At 38.5% G+C, this 15,411-nt stretch overlaps 2 protein-coding genes across 2 annotated transcripts in view; both read left to right on the forward strand.

Moving 5' to 3' along the window:
• Positions 1–1,713: 1,713 nt before the first annotated feature.
• On the forward strand, positions 1,714–6,184 carry calm3b (calmodulin 3b (phosphorylase kinase, delta)). Its single transcript, XM_007244509.4, has 6 exons — positions 1,714–2,097; positions 3,170–3,200; positions 3,295–3,438; positions 3,534–3,640; positions 3,832–3,967; positions 4,149–6,184. The coding sequence occupies exons 1-6, from the start codon at positions 2,095–2,097 to the stop codon at positions 4,175–4,177; spliced, it is 450 nt and encodes a 149-aa protein (XP_007244571.1). The 5' UTR covers positions 1,714–2,094; the 3' UTR covers positions 4,178–6,184.
• Positions 6,185–7,131: 947 nt separating this feature from the next.
• Positions 7,132–15,411, forward strand: part of pcxa (pyruvate carboxylase a) — a 265,459-nt gene continuing 257,179 nt past the window's right edge. Inside the window, exon 1 of the mRNA XM_049466645.1 lies at positions 7,132–7,537. The gene's annotated coding sequence lies outside the window, so the exon portion shown is untranslated. The remainder of the gene's footprint in view (positions 7,538–15,411) is intronic.

Genomic DNA, 15,411 nt, shown 5'->3' on the forward strand with positions numbered 1-15,411 from the left:
CTCCCTCACCCACCTGGAGAAGAAGGACACTTACGTCAGAATGCTGTTTATAGACTTCAGTTCAGCATTCAACACCGTCATCCCACAGAACCTCACCAGGAAGCTAAGCTCGCTCTGCCTCAACACCCCCCTCTGCAACTGGATCCTGGACTTTCTGACGGGGAGACCCCAGTCAGTCCGGTTCGGGGGCAGCACCTCCAGCACCATCACACTGAACACGGGGGCCCCCCAGGGCAGTGTCCTGAGTCCTCTGCTGTTCACCCTGCTGACTCATGACTGTGCTGCAAAACACAGTTCTAACAGCTTTATCAAGTTCGCCGATGATACAACCGTGCTGGGTCTCATCACCAAAGGCGACGAGTCAGCATAAAGAGAGGAGGTGCAGCGGCTGACAGACTGGTGTACAGTCAACAACCTTCACCTGAATGTGGACAAGACAAAGGAAATGGTTGTTGACTTCAGGAGAGCACAACACACCCACTCTCCACTCAACATTGACGGGTCCTCTGTGGAGATTGTTAAGAGCACCAAGTTCCTTGGTGTCCACTTAGCAGATAACCTCATCTGGACCCTGAACACCAGCTCTACAGCCAAGAAAGCCCAGAAGCGTCTCTACTTCCTCCGGAAGCTGAGAAAGGCCCGTCTCCCTCCGCCCATCCTCACACTCTTCTATAGAGGGACCATTGAGAGCATCCTGAGCAGCTGCATCACTGCCTGGTTTGGGACCTGCACCGTCTCTGACCGCAAGACCCTCCAGCGTATTGTGAGGACAGCTGAGAGGATCATCGGCGTCTCTCTCCCCTCCATCACGGATATTTACACCACCCGCAGCATCCGCAAAGCAACCAGCATTGTGAATGACCCCACTCATCCCTCACACGAACTGTTCTCCCTCCTGCCTTCGTGAAGAAGGTACCGCAGCATCCGGTCCAGCACGACCAGATTCTGCAACAGCTTCTACCCCCAAGCCATCAGACTCCTTAACTGCAGAGACTGAACTGATGGTTTTTCTGTACATGCACACACACTCTTACCCCACTTACCCCAGAAAATGGAAAGCACTAAAAACCCTACTACCTCACTGGACTCTATTGCACACTGTGTAATAGAGTAATTACTACCTCACCTGGTCCTTTTTGCACACTGCAAAATTTGCACACTGTCTTGTTATTTATTATTCTTTGTCTGTATTGTGTTGTATTGTCTGTCTGCACTTTTGTACTGTAGCACTATTGTTCTGTCTACACTGTGTTTATGTGCACCATGGTCCTTGGAGGGACGTTGTTTCGTTTCACTGTGTACTCTGTATATAGCTGAAATGACAAATAAAAACCACTTTGACTTTGAGTGACCACATCTGCAGCTCAGTTTAGACACTGTCTGGAACATGCTAGAGTTGGGCAGCACCACAGAGCAACACCTGCCTTATTGTTCTGCTTGTATCACCTGGAAAATACATGAACCTGCATAATTAATAAAAAATACACATTATTATAAGCATTAAAGACAGAATGGATTAAGACAGAACCTCTTTGACGCTGTTCCTTCTCCTCTAGTGTCTCCTGTATGTCTCTTTAAGACTCCAGCATGCTCCCTCCTCCCTGTGAGGACTCCCTGACGCATTGCAGGTGGTTGAAAGCCAATCCCGTAATCCCGTTTAGGTCAGCTGACTCGCGCCATCGCTCTGCTACAAACTCCCTGACCGATTCATTCAAACTTGGAGGCACACCTCTCGAGCAGTGGCTGCGCAGTTAGTGCGGTTTGATAGGAACAGTAAGAACTAGGAGCCATATCTGTTTTTTACACTGATAGAAGGAGCGGCCCGACCTCGTCCTCTGTCGGATTTGCTTCGTTATCGCAGGGCTTTGGCGCAGGGAGACCGTGGAGACGGCTTGGTTGTTAGGGAGTGCGGCGACCCGCTTGTGACCGAAGTACGTGCGCGGAGTGATATCAACATTTGGGCGCACAGCCGCTTAGCTGCGGGAAGAGCGAGCTGATAAACCAACGGACGACTGAAGGGAAGACAGCGGCGGTCTGCTGAGCTAATTTATCTACGTATAAATACAGTACTCCCATTAAAACCAAACAATAAAGATGGTAAGTTAGTTCTAAAATGCTTATTTTTAGGATTAGCATTATATATTTGAGTCAATTGCCGTATAAAATGTCAGTATGATGATGCGCGGTGAATGGGTTAGCCAGACAGCTAGCATAGCTAGTTAGCTAACTAGCCCGCTAGCTAACAATTGAATCGCCTGGTGCGTCTACAGCTAGCTAGGTTAGCTAACGTTAGCTAAGTGGCTAACTAGCTAACTAAAGCCAATAAGATGTAGGGCTACTAGCTAATATATATTTTTAGTCTGAGTAAACCTAGGTTATGTGCATAAGCCATCTAGCTGTTTAATTATTTACCTTTAAATAAGCCAATCGTTGGTCGATGGATATCCACTCGTTTGGTGAAAAATCTCCCAGGTTAAGATTGTGGATGAATCGCAGGCCTAACGCAACGCGATCGATGCCGTTATAAACCTACATTGATCAGAATTCATATCGGACTGTTAACTGTTAATCTGTTTAGCTAGTTTGCATGTAATTTAGATAAGCAGACAGATCACAGATTAACCATAACTAACGTTGCATCCATTCATTGGGATGAAACCATCTGTCGATGCACACAGTTATCTATCTGGTACAGTAACTACATCACATCACCAGTGGAACACTCAGAATCTCCCCATCCGTTTTAGTGGCTGGCGACACAGTTAGCCAGACTTGTTCAATAGAACTAAAAACAGTCCATCATTTGCAACTCATTTGCATTTCTTATCATAAGTACTTTATTATAATCTGTTTAGGTTTCTAATTTCGTTTATTTGGATTTCCCTTTTATCAATTGTAGTTTGTTTATATTTTTTGTCTTAAATTTTACTAGCTTATTATCTGTATTTTTTTATCATTTAAAACTGAACTGTTGTTTTTACAGTTTACATTATGGTTATGATTTTTCAATGCTATAAATTTTAATCTTAATACTTAATTTAATATTTTAAATCCCTTTCTTTGTTTAATGAGGGTCACTCTCAATGTATTCCTAATTTAAATAAACGATGGTTAATTCACATTTCACACATTAAGCGAAATATTTTAACATTTATTTTTCTGTCTGCAGGCTGATCAACTAACTGAGGAGCAGATCGCTGGTAATTAAACATGTTAAAGCAACATTATGATGGTTCTTGTCTCAATTTCACCATACATGGATGATTCACCAAATATTTCTATTTTTGCTTGTAGAATTCAAGGAGGCGTTCTCGCTGTTCGATAAAGATGGCGATGGCACCATCACCACCAAAGAATTGGGGACAGTTATGAGGTCTTTGGGCCAGAACCCTACAGAGGCAGAGCTTCAGGACATGATTAATGAGGTTGATGCTGATGGTGAGGAATGGTTTATGTGCACAAATGAGTTAAATTGCTTGAGACATCAGGAGTATGCCATGGTGGATTTATTAATTGTTTTAATTCACTCACAGGTAATGGGACGATTGATTTCCCTGAGTTTCTCACCATGATGGCAAGGAAGATGAAGGACACGGATAGCGAGGAGGAAATTAGAGAAGCCTTCAGAGTTTTTGACAAGGTAATGAAGACAGTGTTCGGTTTCAGTGCCATTATTCGCAGTGACTGTAGTGTGTGTGTGTGTGTGTGTCTGTGTTCATAGGTGTGTACGAAACAGTAACAAATATTTGCACTTTTAAGTTATGATCAGGATGTATTTGCCTTAGCCAGTGACTTAATTGTACGTTCATTTATATTTTTGTTGTTGTACAGGATGGAAATGGCTACATAAGTGCTGCGGAGTTGCGTCACGTTATGACAAACCTTGGTGAAAAGCTGACTGATGAGGAAGTAGATGAGATGATTCGAGAGGCAGATATTGATGGTGATGGCCAGGTCAACTATGAAGGTTGGTTTTTAGAAGTTTTCCAAATAACATATGGACATAGGACACATCTATATGGTTTTCAGTAACTTATTAACTGACTTGATCGTATCTGTAATTATGTATGAATTAAAGATGGTAATTTAACTTAATAAGAACTTAATAGCAGAAGAACAGCTCTCTCATTATTGTCTCCTGTTTTCAGAGTTTGTCCAAATGATGACTGCAAAATAAAATCCAAAGGACTACAGCAGACCAAACAGTGGGCAGCACTCTCACTGTCAGTGTTCAACAAGCATTCACAACCATTCTCCTACTGCTTTCCATTAGTTAGTTCTCTTCTTCCCTTTCCTCTTTCCTTCATTTGAGCTTTCCTCTGCTTTGCCTGTTTTTTTTTTTATAAAACCTCAACTTGTCAACTCATTTTCCATGTCTTCACTCCCATTTTATTATTATTGATTGGTTTTCAAGGGAAAAATATTAACATATACACTAAGTTATGAAGCGTACATATGGTGATGACAATGTAATACATGTATCAATATTTTAAAGATTATATAACATACTATATGGCAAAGAGCAATGCATGCTTTATTTCATTTGGCATGTTTCTGTGCTTCTCTGCTTGCCTCTTTTTCTAACTTGCTAGCTCTTCCTTTAATTGCATGTTTCTCATGCAACCTCTGCTCAGTGGTCTTAGAACTGTATGGTGAACAACCATTCATGGATATCAGGGGCTTTTAACGACAAAAAATGGTCCAAAAATGTCCACGTACTGTTAGTCTAATAGCTGCGGTTTATTGTGGGTGTGTAGTAACTGCCCAGAACAGACGCTGAAGTTAAGTAGAAGATGGTTTGGCTGTGGGTAGTTGAGGAATTAATAAGGGACCAAAGTTTGCTAGGAACTGTACTAATTTAAAATGTCCCGTTCTTTAAAAAGGAGGGAGGCGGATGTTAACTACAGGGTTTTAGTTCTGAACACAGGCCTGAATTTCCAAGTTTCTTTTAAAAGCCCGGTTAGTCCTGTCCCAAGCAAATGCCATCCATCTGTTCTAGACTATAGAGGTTTAATGGGTCTTTTCAGAGAGGACTTCCCAGCTGTCCAGCTGTTTTTCTACAGATCGAATTTAGTAGTTTGGAGCGCTTGCGGTGTGAAGTTTCGTACTGAAGATGTAGAATAATTTAATCATGTCAACATATGGTCTTACATTTTGATGCTGCACTGTGTCCAACCACGCCATGTAGCTTATTCAGTGTGTACCATTTCTGGATTTCAGTTCGTGATTCTTCCTGCAGGGTGTTACCTTTGTATGTTATGCTGGGAACATGGATCCTGTCTCTGGAAAAATGCTTGGAAATGGTGCAGTATAGGTGGTTTCTCTGATCCATGATGGTGGTGTATGTAGTTTTTGTTTAATAGAGTGGGAAGAACTTTCTTACTGGTTCAGGCAATTCTGATTTTTGTTTCAGTTTACTACTCAACAAAGGAAACAAAAACCTGGATTCTTAGTGGGGCCCTGAGGGCCACCTTGTAAACCACTGATTTGGAGCATTCCTACTACATTAGCAGTGTAATGGAAATAGTTACCATGCTCAAAGATTGACGCATTAAACCGAATTTGCATGTGCACATATTTGCACATGCAGTGTGTATACAAGTTGCTAGGCTAAATTTAAACTGTAGTAACATGCAATAAACTTGCACAATCAACCTATTTTCACCCACATTGTCAGCATTTTATCCTTTGCAGTTTTACATTTACCCTCTCATTCCAGTTTTTGACAGTCACCTATTGTCACTGCACCAGGTTAGAGGCTGTAGCACTTGCTCAATGTTCTCAGCAATAACAAAAGTTAGAAATAAGTTAATGTTATCTTGGTTGTAAATGTCCAGTATAAGATGGAGAAGCTTACAAAAGCAGCACCTGCAGGAAGAATTATACGCTTGTAATGTTGCATCCACTATACTAACTTTTTTTTCTACTGTTATGAATGTATTTTTTTATGTCATTTTATCTGTCTTATTCAAATGGCTGATTTACCAGAGCAAGTAAGTTTAAGTTTGGACTGAAAATGAATTTCACTGAGGAATCTCTCATTTAGTCCAGCATTAGGCTAAACCTCTGGAAAATCACCCATCTTTTTTCCCTGCTCATAACTTCATTTAGGGAAGGTTAAGTTATGCGTTCCATTGCAGAACTGTTATTCTTGCTAAATAAACTTCTGGGACTTGTGTTTCTATATCAAGGCTCTTGTGTTTTCTTTCTTTTTTAATTCTGAATATCCCAAATGTTTGACTGAGCATGTGCTGCTGTGTTTACGTACATTTTCCAACCATGCAAATAACCAGGTGGTTGTTGTTAAATGATTTGGGCAATGAAAGTCTTTTCTTTTTTTTCAGTTCGTAAGTGTTCATAAGACATTCTCACGCCATTTGACAAGATTATCTAAATTCAGGACTGCTTTAATGTGTTTAAAAAAAAGATATAAGAGGAAATAATTGTGGAACATGCATTATGTTTTTTATTATTATTTGTAAAATGTACTTTTAGTTCTGAGATATAGATCAAGTTTTGAACAGGAATAGTACTTCAATGAATATGTACAGAATCTGTGAGCATGTTTATTGATAAGTGTATTTTTCTTTGGGAAATTTACAAACTATTAAATAAATAATAGGCTGGGAGTGGATTGTAATGGGTTTAATATGCAAAACCATATACATATTAGCTAACTTAACTGTTAACTGTATGGGGGTAACTCATAAATAAGTCATACCACAAGTTTTAACATTAACTAATTCTGGGATAAATCTTATGAGACCTCCAAAATGAATGCACACACAAACCCTATATACAGCTTACTAATTGTTTAACTAAAGCCATTTCCCTTATTTAAACACTCAGTAGTGCACTAGAAATAAGGAGTAGGGAGCCATTTCGGGGTTAGTTAGCTTAGCATGAAGCTAGCGACATTTAATCTTGCGTATTTTGTTTAGCCCCGCCCACTCTGCACGAAGCGCATTACAGGCCAGTGACAGACGAGGAGACCAATAGCGTTGCGGCAGCCTCGACCTCGACCAATTAGGTCAATGACAAGCGTGTTGAAGGGCGGGACGTCTGGGTGCTGGCAGTGACCAATAGATACGGCGTATACAGACGGGTGGATTACTAATTCAAGGAAAGTAGCCAGTTGGCGAGTTGTGTGTGGAGTCCTTTTAATGTGTCAGTCCTGCGAAAAGTAGTAGCCAGTATAAAGTGATTTTTCTAAAATGAATCTCATTCACTGCAGTGTTTTATAACCATAAATAGCTACATAATCGAGCATATTGAAGAGAGGTTGGGCTCGTGCATCGGCGTGCACGCTGTCTTGAATTGTAAACAGTCCTGTGAGGTGTAGAGGAGCACAGCGCAGCGCAGCGCAGGCTTTACTGATTATATACACACAGTGGCGTTTCTGCCCCCTTTTGGCGTACATTCGCTATTCACAGAAAGTTACGCACAGGGGCCGGGGTTTGGCTGCTCTGATCGGACGGTTCTGGAGACTCTGAATACGATTCCGGACACGTAATTTTCGCGAGAGGAGGAAAAAAAGGTAAGAGTCCCGTCATCAGTGTTTATTAATGTAGCTACTGCTGAAGCGTGTCTGCAGTTTAGGGAAAGAAGGCTAGCTGGCTAAAGGAGGCTGTGTTAGGAAGTGCTTCCATCACACGAGGTTATCTAGTAACGGTGTAGACTGGGTGGTTTACTCTTACCCCTGGGATGTCTACTCATCACCATAGTGTCTTGCTAGCTACTTCCTAGGAATGTCTTAACTTGACCGTCAGTGTGCAGTCTATTCCCAGGCTAGCACTACTAGCACAGTCTATGTGGCTGTAGAAAACGTGCAGCTAGGTTAACCTAACTATATATTTCTTATCCACGCTTCATGTTTAAGCCCGTTTAGCGCAGAATACTTTTGAAGAGTGTAGTTAAGCTAGTTAACTTGCTAACTAGCAAACCTGCTGTGGAGGTTTAACGTTATAGCTGACCGTGTTATATTGTTACACGTGTTCCCTTCCCTCTCCCTTTCGTAGTAACTTGCATGTCTCTGTTAGAAACTTGTGGCTATTGACTGTAGCTAGTACTTTTGTGTACATATCTATCAATATCAATATCTAGCTGTTTGACTAACCTTGTTAACTAGCTTATATAATAAATGATTGCTTTTCAGTTTAATGCAGGACTCCCTTAATTGCAGTTAACCAGCTTTTGATGACTGCAGAAATATATTTCTAGCTAACCCATTTGCTTTTGTTAGTTAGATAACGTTATTATCATTGTTTGCAGTGTGACCATAAACTCTTAGCTTTTAGGCTAAAGTTCAAAGCCCCTGCTAGCGTAATGTCACCGGTTAATATTAAAATGTCACTTGTGCTCATGGAAATCTGCCATTGATAATGTCTAATCACAAACTTCACACATCATCTTGAAATATTAACCTACTGTTTGCTGTTGCACCAACCCATATTTACCATTAGAACAAACTTGCTACAATCCTCATAGAGCATGACTGCAGGCTGTAAGTGCTGAAGTTTAATGTTTCAGTTGATTTCTAATATTTCAAGTCATCAAACCAAGATGAACTGCTTGAACCTTTGAACCATGAGTGGCATGAAGTTATCCAAAAGCAGTGTGTAAGACTGGTGGAGGATAACATGCCAAGATGCATGATGCATGAAAACTGTTATTAAAAACCGGGATTATTCCACCAAATGTTGATTTTTGAAAATAAATTCTCTAAATGGCAATATTTTTATTTGGAATTTGGAAGAAATGCTGTCCGAAGTTTATAGAATAAAACAACAATATTCATTTTACTCAAACATATATCTATATATCTAATAATATATATCTAATTTTATTTATTATTGTTATTTTTGCAGGGTAACATTATTTTAGCTTTTTTTCACCACTGCATAAATTAAATAGCCCAGTGTTTTTTTAATCTTTCTTTTCAAAGAAAGGCAGTTACAACATACGTGAAGACATTTATTTAAAAATATGCATTTATTTTAACATCTCAGCAGACATACCACCACAGAACATCACTGTTTTCAGTGATTTTTTTGGTGATGTGTTCTGAACTATAAAATGCAATAGATATTCAGATTATTTCCTATAGAAAACAACTAGTTCAGCGTTTGCATAATGTGGTTTAATAGTAAAACAGTGGTCAATCTGGGAAAAAAAATGACAGTAATAAAATGACTCATCCTCATAACATTACTGCTGATTGTGTGAAACTACTCAGTCACCTTCCCATAAATTTACCTTCTGCTTGCTGTAAACTCTTTATCTTATCTACCTGAGATTTCTGAAAGTTCTGCTAGACTTCCTGTTAAACTGCTAAAATATACTTTGTATGTATTAATATATTTTGTGCTGTCTGATACTAAAACATGTTTGATAGGGCTGTATTGCTTTTAGCAGTGTCATGCATTATGTTATTGTGTGGCAAAAATGTTAATTGGTAAGTTAAGTTAAGGGACTGTGCTTTGTCTGCACTCAGTGCACCTTAACAGCAGTGAAAATAAGGTCAGTGGGTTCAGAAGCACTGACTTTGTGTTCTTCAGTAGGTGGAGGAGGAAGCATTTTTTATAGGTAGTCAGAGGACATCTGTTTGCCTCAGAAAATTGTGTCCTGAAAGTTGAGAGAAGTAAAAACCATAAGCTAGCTGTTTAAACAGCATGCTTTAATAATGTAATTAGGAGAGCAGTGAAATATGAGCTGGTTAAATCTGTCTGCACTCTTGATTTGGTCTTGAGAAAGCGAGAGCTTAGTCAGTGTTTTACCTCTGACTGATTGCTTATGAAGGCCAGCAGGTGTCAGATAATATGATACTTATGTAGACATTTTAAGAAATGAGTTGCCTCTTGTTGTATCAGGCTATATTAGTCATGGACAGATGTTGCATTTGTAGAGATTTCAACATATCAAATGTACATGTGCAGTGAGAGACAGTTCGAAGTGTGATTTGTACTTTCTGTGTCTACATGCATTCAAATATTAGGGCTGCAACGATTAGTCGATATAATCGACAATGTCCGTTATAAAAATTTGTCAACTACAATTATTCATTGTTTACTAATCTTTAATTTGCAGCTCTACATAAATTACTGTGGACACTCATACAGTTTACACTCAACTGTGCCTGCGTCTCCAAAAATGCCCAAATACAACAGGTTACACATTTCCTCACTAAATATCAGCACTTCACACATTTAAAGAACAATGTTCTGGATATTTGAAGGGCATTTAAATCCCTTGTTCAGCCGTTTTTAGCAATTTGAAGTGAAGGAAAAGAAAGCTAGAAACAGGAGCATACCCACAGCAAGCAGAGATGGAAGGCGTGGCTGAAATAATCGTTGACTAGTCGACTAATCGACTAATCAGAAAAATAAACCAAAATAATTATTAGTTGCAGCCCTCCCAAATATTAGTGGTCTGTTTTACAAACCCCTTCATTCACGAGTACAGTGGGTAAGTTATTTAATACTCTATGATTGAGTTATGAGATCTCAGTTTGCAGTGCTTTTGTGTGCAAAGTAAAAAAATGTCTAATAATGTGTGGTTGTTGTAGGGTAATGAGTTGAATCATTCATTTTTCATTACACTGTCACTGGACATACAGCACCAGCATGAACACATCATGGTGCTGCTACATCAGTGTAAGATAAAGCTATGGTAGATTTATTTACATTAATTTAATTTAAGTTAAGTTAAGTTAATTGTGCATTGTTCTTCAAAAAACAAAGTGTAGTAAAGCGTTAGATAGCAGTACAGTGCTAGGAGAGTAGCATTAGCTGAGGTAACTTAGCATTAGCATTAGCTTTTGTTTGTTTACCAGAGGCCTGTGTGCCTTTTTTCTGTGGAAGTTTTAATCATGTGATCAACAGTGGCTTTTTCTGGTCTCTATATGGCTTTAATTTAGTAAAAGTAGCAAAATATGTGGTGGAAACACTACAGTACTATTTATCCCTTTATCATGACTATTTTGAGGACCACTAGCTTAAAATACTCTCTATGCTGCTCATTGGTAGGAGTTATTTCATACACAGGTTATGAGTATATCCACAGCTCGCTTAATGCCACATTACTACTGAAGAGACTCACCCTTTAGTTTGTGTGATGAAGACAGTTATAGGCCTGTATTTCAAAGGTATGTAGATTGTTCCCCAGAACAAGTGTGCTAGTACTGAAATTACAGAAGCCTTGGACATACCGTCCAAGGCACTGAGAGTTCCTCCCAGCTCCTGAGGGCCATTCCTATTATCATCACCAAACCACACTGTCTGCATGGCCCTCTCTCATTGTTTTGGTGAGGGAGATTGGCTTGTGGAATGTTGTCAAAAAATCCTGTATTCTCTCCAGACCTTAGCAGCCAATCAAACTGCCAAAACTTTATAACTCAGTGCCTCTACATGCCTGCCCAGATTATTTGCAGCCTTTATTCACCATGTAAGCTCTATTTATCGTCAACTTTTTTTTTTTTTTTACATGTTGGGACAGAACAGTCAGTGTATTGTTGATCTGCCTGAGGAATGCAGCCTTTACAGAGAGCAAGAGTGAGAGAACAGAATGAAGAACCGGGCCATTCAGAGAGATTGGCAGACGTACAGAACGAATGAAACTGGACACCTCAACTGTGATTAGAATGAGTACACTAGTAAAAAGGAAGCGGGATATAAAAGCAGTTTTTGTTTGTTTTATGTATTATTTTATTTCCTGTTTTATTGGATTGTTTCTTTATTATTTTTTTTTTAATTAACTTTTTATTTTTTAACCTTTCACCTCCAAGGCTCATGTTTCCGTGATTGCTTCATCTGACCTTAAAGCAGTCAGACCTTGGACCACAAAGAAGTGTATATCAGTGTTCGCTTTTGACCTGGTTAGTTTTAATGTACTGTACAGTTGATTGTTAGGCTTGAACCACAAGAGATTAGCAGTTTATACATAAAGATTTGGTTGGACGTACAGTACAGACACTCACCAAGGCAATATTGGCAATATTGGACTGCTGTCCAAAAAAAAGAGAAGCTCCTGCTCCAAAATTGCCACTTTTAAACTGGATTAAAGTTTGCATTTGACCACACAGACAAAGAAAATGACTCCTGAATAAAAGCGTTATGGTTAAAGAAGATTTTAACCAGCCTGTCGGTGTCAAACACCAACTGATGCCACAATCAAAGCTAAAGGCAGTCCAAAGAAATATTAGTATGTGTGATCTTCGTTTTTTGGCCAGGCAGTGTAGTTAAACTAATATTCATTTTTCTCTATTTTTAAGTGCATTTGTTAAACAAAACACACTGTTACAAAAATGTTACAAAAATTAAGTTAAATTATCATTTTTATTTAATGAGTGCTTTTCCGATTCTGCTATTTCCCCTTATTTTTCCCAGTATTTTATGAAATACTGAAGTACTTAAACCATATCTATTGCCTGAGGTTTTTATTGGCACCAGCATTGAGCTGTGGAGCAGTGGTACTGTGAGTTGGGGATGAGTCGGTGTTCGGTCGAATTCTATCAGAAAACTTTCTCTGGACAGTAGAGACAATTACTTCATTTAAATGCAGGATACATTTTTGATTTCAGAAGAGGCAGTGAATGAGAAGGTGTCCCTCCATCTTTGTGCACACAGTGTAAGAACAATCACTTGTAATACCATAGCAACCCCGTGCCAACTCCATACCAAACACTTAGCAAAAACCATGTCACACAAATGTACCCACTAGCAACTGCCTGGCATCTGCTTGAAAGTAAGAAACATTTTATATTTCCTTTAGGAACATTGCCCATTTATAGTTCTTGTTGTGTTTTTTTGGCATAAAATTGCAAAACTGCTTTGTGAAATGGTAAAGGTTTTAAGGTAGTATGTTTAAAATGTACAAACCCAAATCATAAAAAGTTAGGACAGTATGGGAAATATTTTTATAGAAATACAACAGTGTTTCTTATTTACTTTGACTTTGATGTTTCATTGCAGATAGTATACACCCAATATATTTAATATTTTCTCTGTTGAAATTTATTTAATATATCATAATACATACATTCCTGCATTTCAGGCCTACACATTTCATTCCAAAAAAGTTTAGGGACAAGGAGAGTTTAGGGCAGGTAATGAAATAATAAAAAAAACAATTTAACAGAATTTAGATATTTGGCAATAATTTGATCAAAAGTTTACTTAGGAAAGTCCTTTTATTTTATGTTTGTATTTTGTGTCTTTTAAATCGTATTTTCTGCCCTGTGACCTTTAATTTAAAGCCATAAATGGAAGATTAGCCTATCTGCTAACTGGTGATGCTAACTGTTAGGACTGGAGCGTGTTAGCTTGGATGCTAACTGTGTTCAGAAGGAAAATAATAGTTATTTTTGGATATCAGAAGGATGTTACTGTGCTGGTTTGATATAGTAAGTTCTCTTGTTTAATATGATACGTGTGTGATGTCTGTACATTACTCTTCTCTTCAGTAATTAAGTTGTTTTCACGGTATATCTATGAGATTTTCAACAATACAGTGCCAAACCAAATGCTGCGCATTACAAAGGTTTGGCTGTGGAATATGAAGGCATGGGTATAGGACTGGCCTGCCTATAGTTCAGTCGATTTTTTTTTTTTATCAGATTAATCGCAACAATATTCTGTGATGAACTGTAATTAATTGCACTTGTTCATCTTAACATGCAAGTTTTTGTGGTAGATATTTACATTTAAATTAAAGAATGTAAGAAAGGTAAAATGCAGTTATATTTATATTAGTGTTGTCAATTAAAATACTAGTACATACTGGTATATTTTTGAGGGGAGATAAAGCCAAAATTCATGACAAATTGAATAAAGAAAACTTTTTTTACTTTAATGTTGACAGTCCTTATTTTGATATGAAAAATGTGATAGTGACCCTGTACTGTAGGAAGAATGAAACAAAATAACACCTGAACCTTATAAAGCGGGAAATGCTTTATAGTTTAAACTTCATTTTTAAATTGATACATTTAATAAATTAAATTACATTAACCATATTTATTTATTTATTTTTCATTTTCCATTTTGTCCCAACCCTTTCTGATAAAGCACAAAACACTGTCTAGATAAGAAAAAATAAGAAGCACATCTGTTTGGAACCTATTTTGCTGAGTGACTATTCGTGAGACTGTCATGCCTTCTTATAAAGCAGTTTTCACACTGAGCTCTTCTCTGTTTTCTCTTTGTTCCCCTCCTGAGTTTAATATCTGTTGTTTATCCAGGTGCGCTGCTCTGTTCCTCTCTAACTCTCCTCAGCATGATCATGTAGTGTAACAGCAGCACAGCAGTGTGTAGTGATCTGATCCCTCCCTCTGAAAGCTCTGCTGCTGCCAGACTAGAACTGAATGTCTGGCAGATGTGTGTCAGTAATCGACTCGGCCGTGCAGGGCTGCAGTGTGATTGTATTGGTGAGGTGTTGGAGGTCAGTGAGTGTGTTAATGAGGAGTCCAGTCAGTGAAGTGTCAGATTTCACAGCTCTTAATGAACTGTTAGTTTTGCTTGTGTGAGTTTTTGTGTGTTTGTGTGTCTCTCAGGTCTTTATGGCTCAGTTTTCTGTTCACTTCTTTCTCAGTCCCTCAGGTCCATTGTGTTTTTTATCTTATCATGTGTTAAACAGTAGCTCTAACTGAGCAACTAATCACACCTCACTTATCTGTACTTTCTTTCTTGCTCGCTCTTTGCTTTTCTCTCAGTTTCTGCCAGCATTGACTCTCTCTCTCTCTCTCTCTCTCTCTCTCTCTCTTTCTCTCTCTCTCTCTCTCTCTCTCTCTCTCTCTCTCGTAAGAATTGACATAAAAGTATTACCATGCACTATTAAAAAGATACATTTATCATGACAATAGCTTTTTCTTCATAGTGGAACTGGCTTACCATAATTTGATAACTTCAATACAATTCTTTTTCATTTGTTCTTAACTTAAAAATAGTTACTACAAAGTGTAATTCTAATAAAATGAATGATTAACGTTTAAATTTTCTATGTTTTGGTCTTTCAATTCAATTCATATTTATTTATATAGCGCTTTTTACAACAAAAGTTGTCACAAAACAGCTTTACAGAGAAACCAGGTCCAAGCCTCTTATGAGCAAGCACCACAGAGATACCAGTAATTGTGATGACAACAGTGGCAAGGAAAAAAAACTCCCTTACATTAAAGGAGAACTCTGGTGTAAAATGGACTTTTGGTGTAGTAAAACATGAAAAAAAAAGTACTTGCCTTTGATGAATAGTACACCTCCGTTCTCCCACAGCGTTTCGAGATCCAGAAATTTTAACAGTTTTTTCAGACACCTTTTAGACTGAGTGACACTTGAATAAATCCCTTTTTTCACCGTTATCCAGGCTTATCCAGTAGCTCCACACCTACTTGCTAGAATCAGGAGAGCCCTGACATTT

The sequence above is a fragment of the Astyanax mexicanus genome, chromosome 17, assembly GCF_023375975.1.
Source record: "Astyanax mexicanus isolate ESR-SI-001 chromosome 17, AstMex3_surface, whole genome shotgun sequence".
In the NCBI taxonomy this organism is placed as follows: domain Eukaryota; kingdom Metazoa; phylum Chordata; class Actinopteri; order Characiformes; family Acestrorhamphidae; genus Astyanax; species Astyanax mexicanus.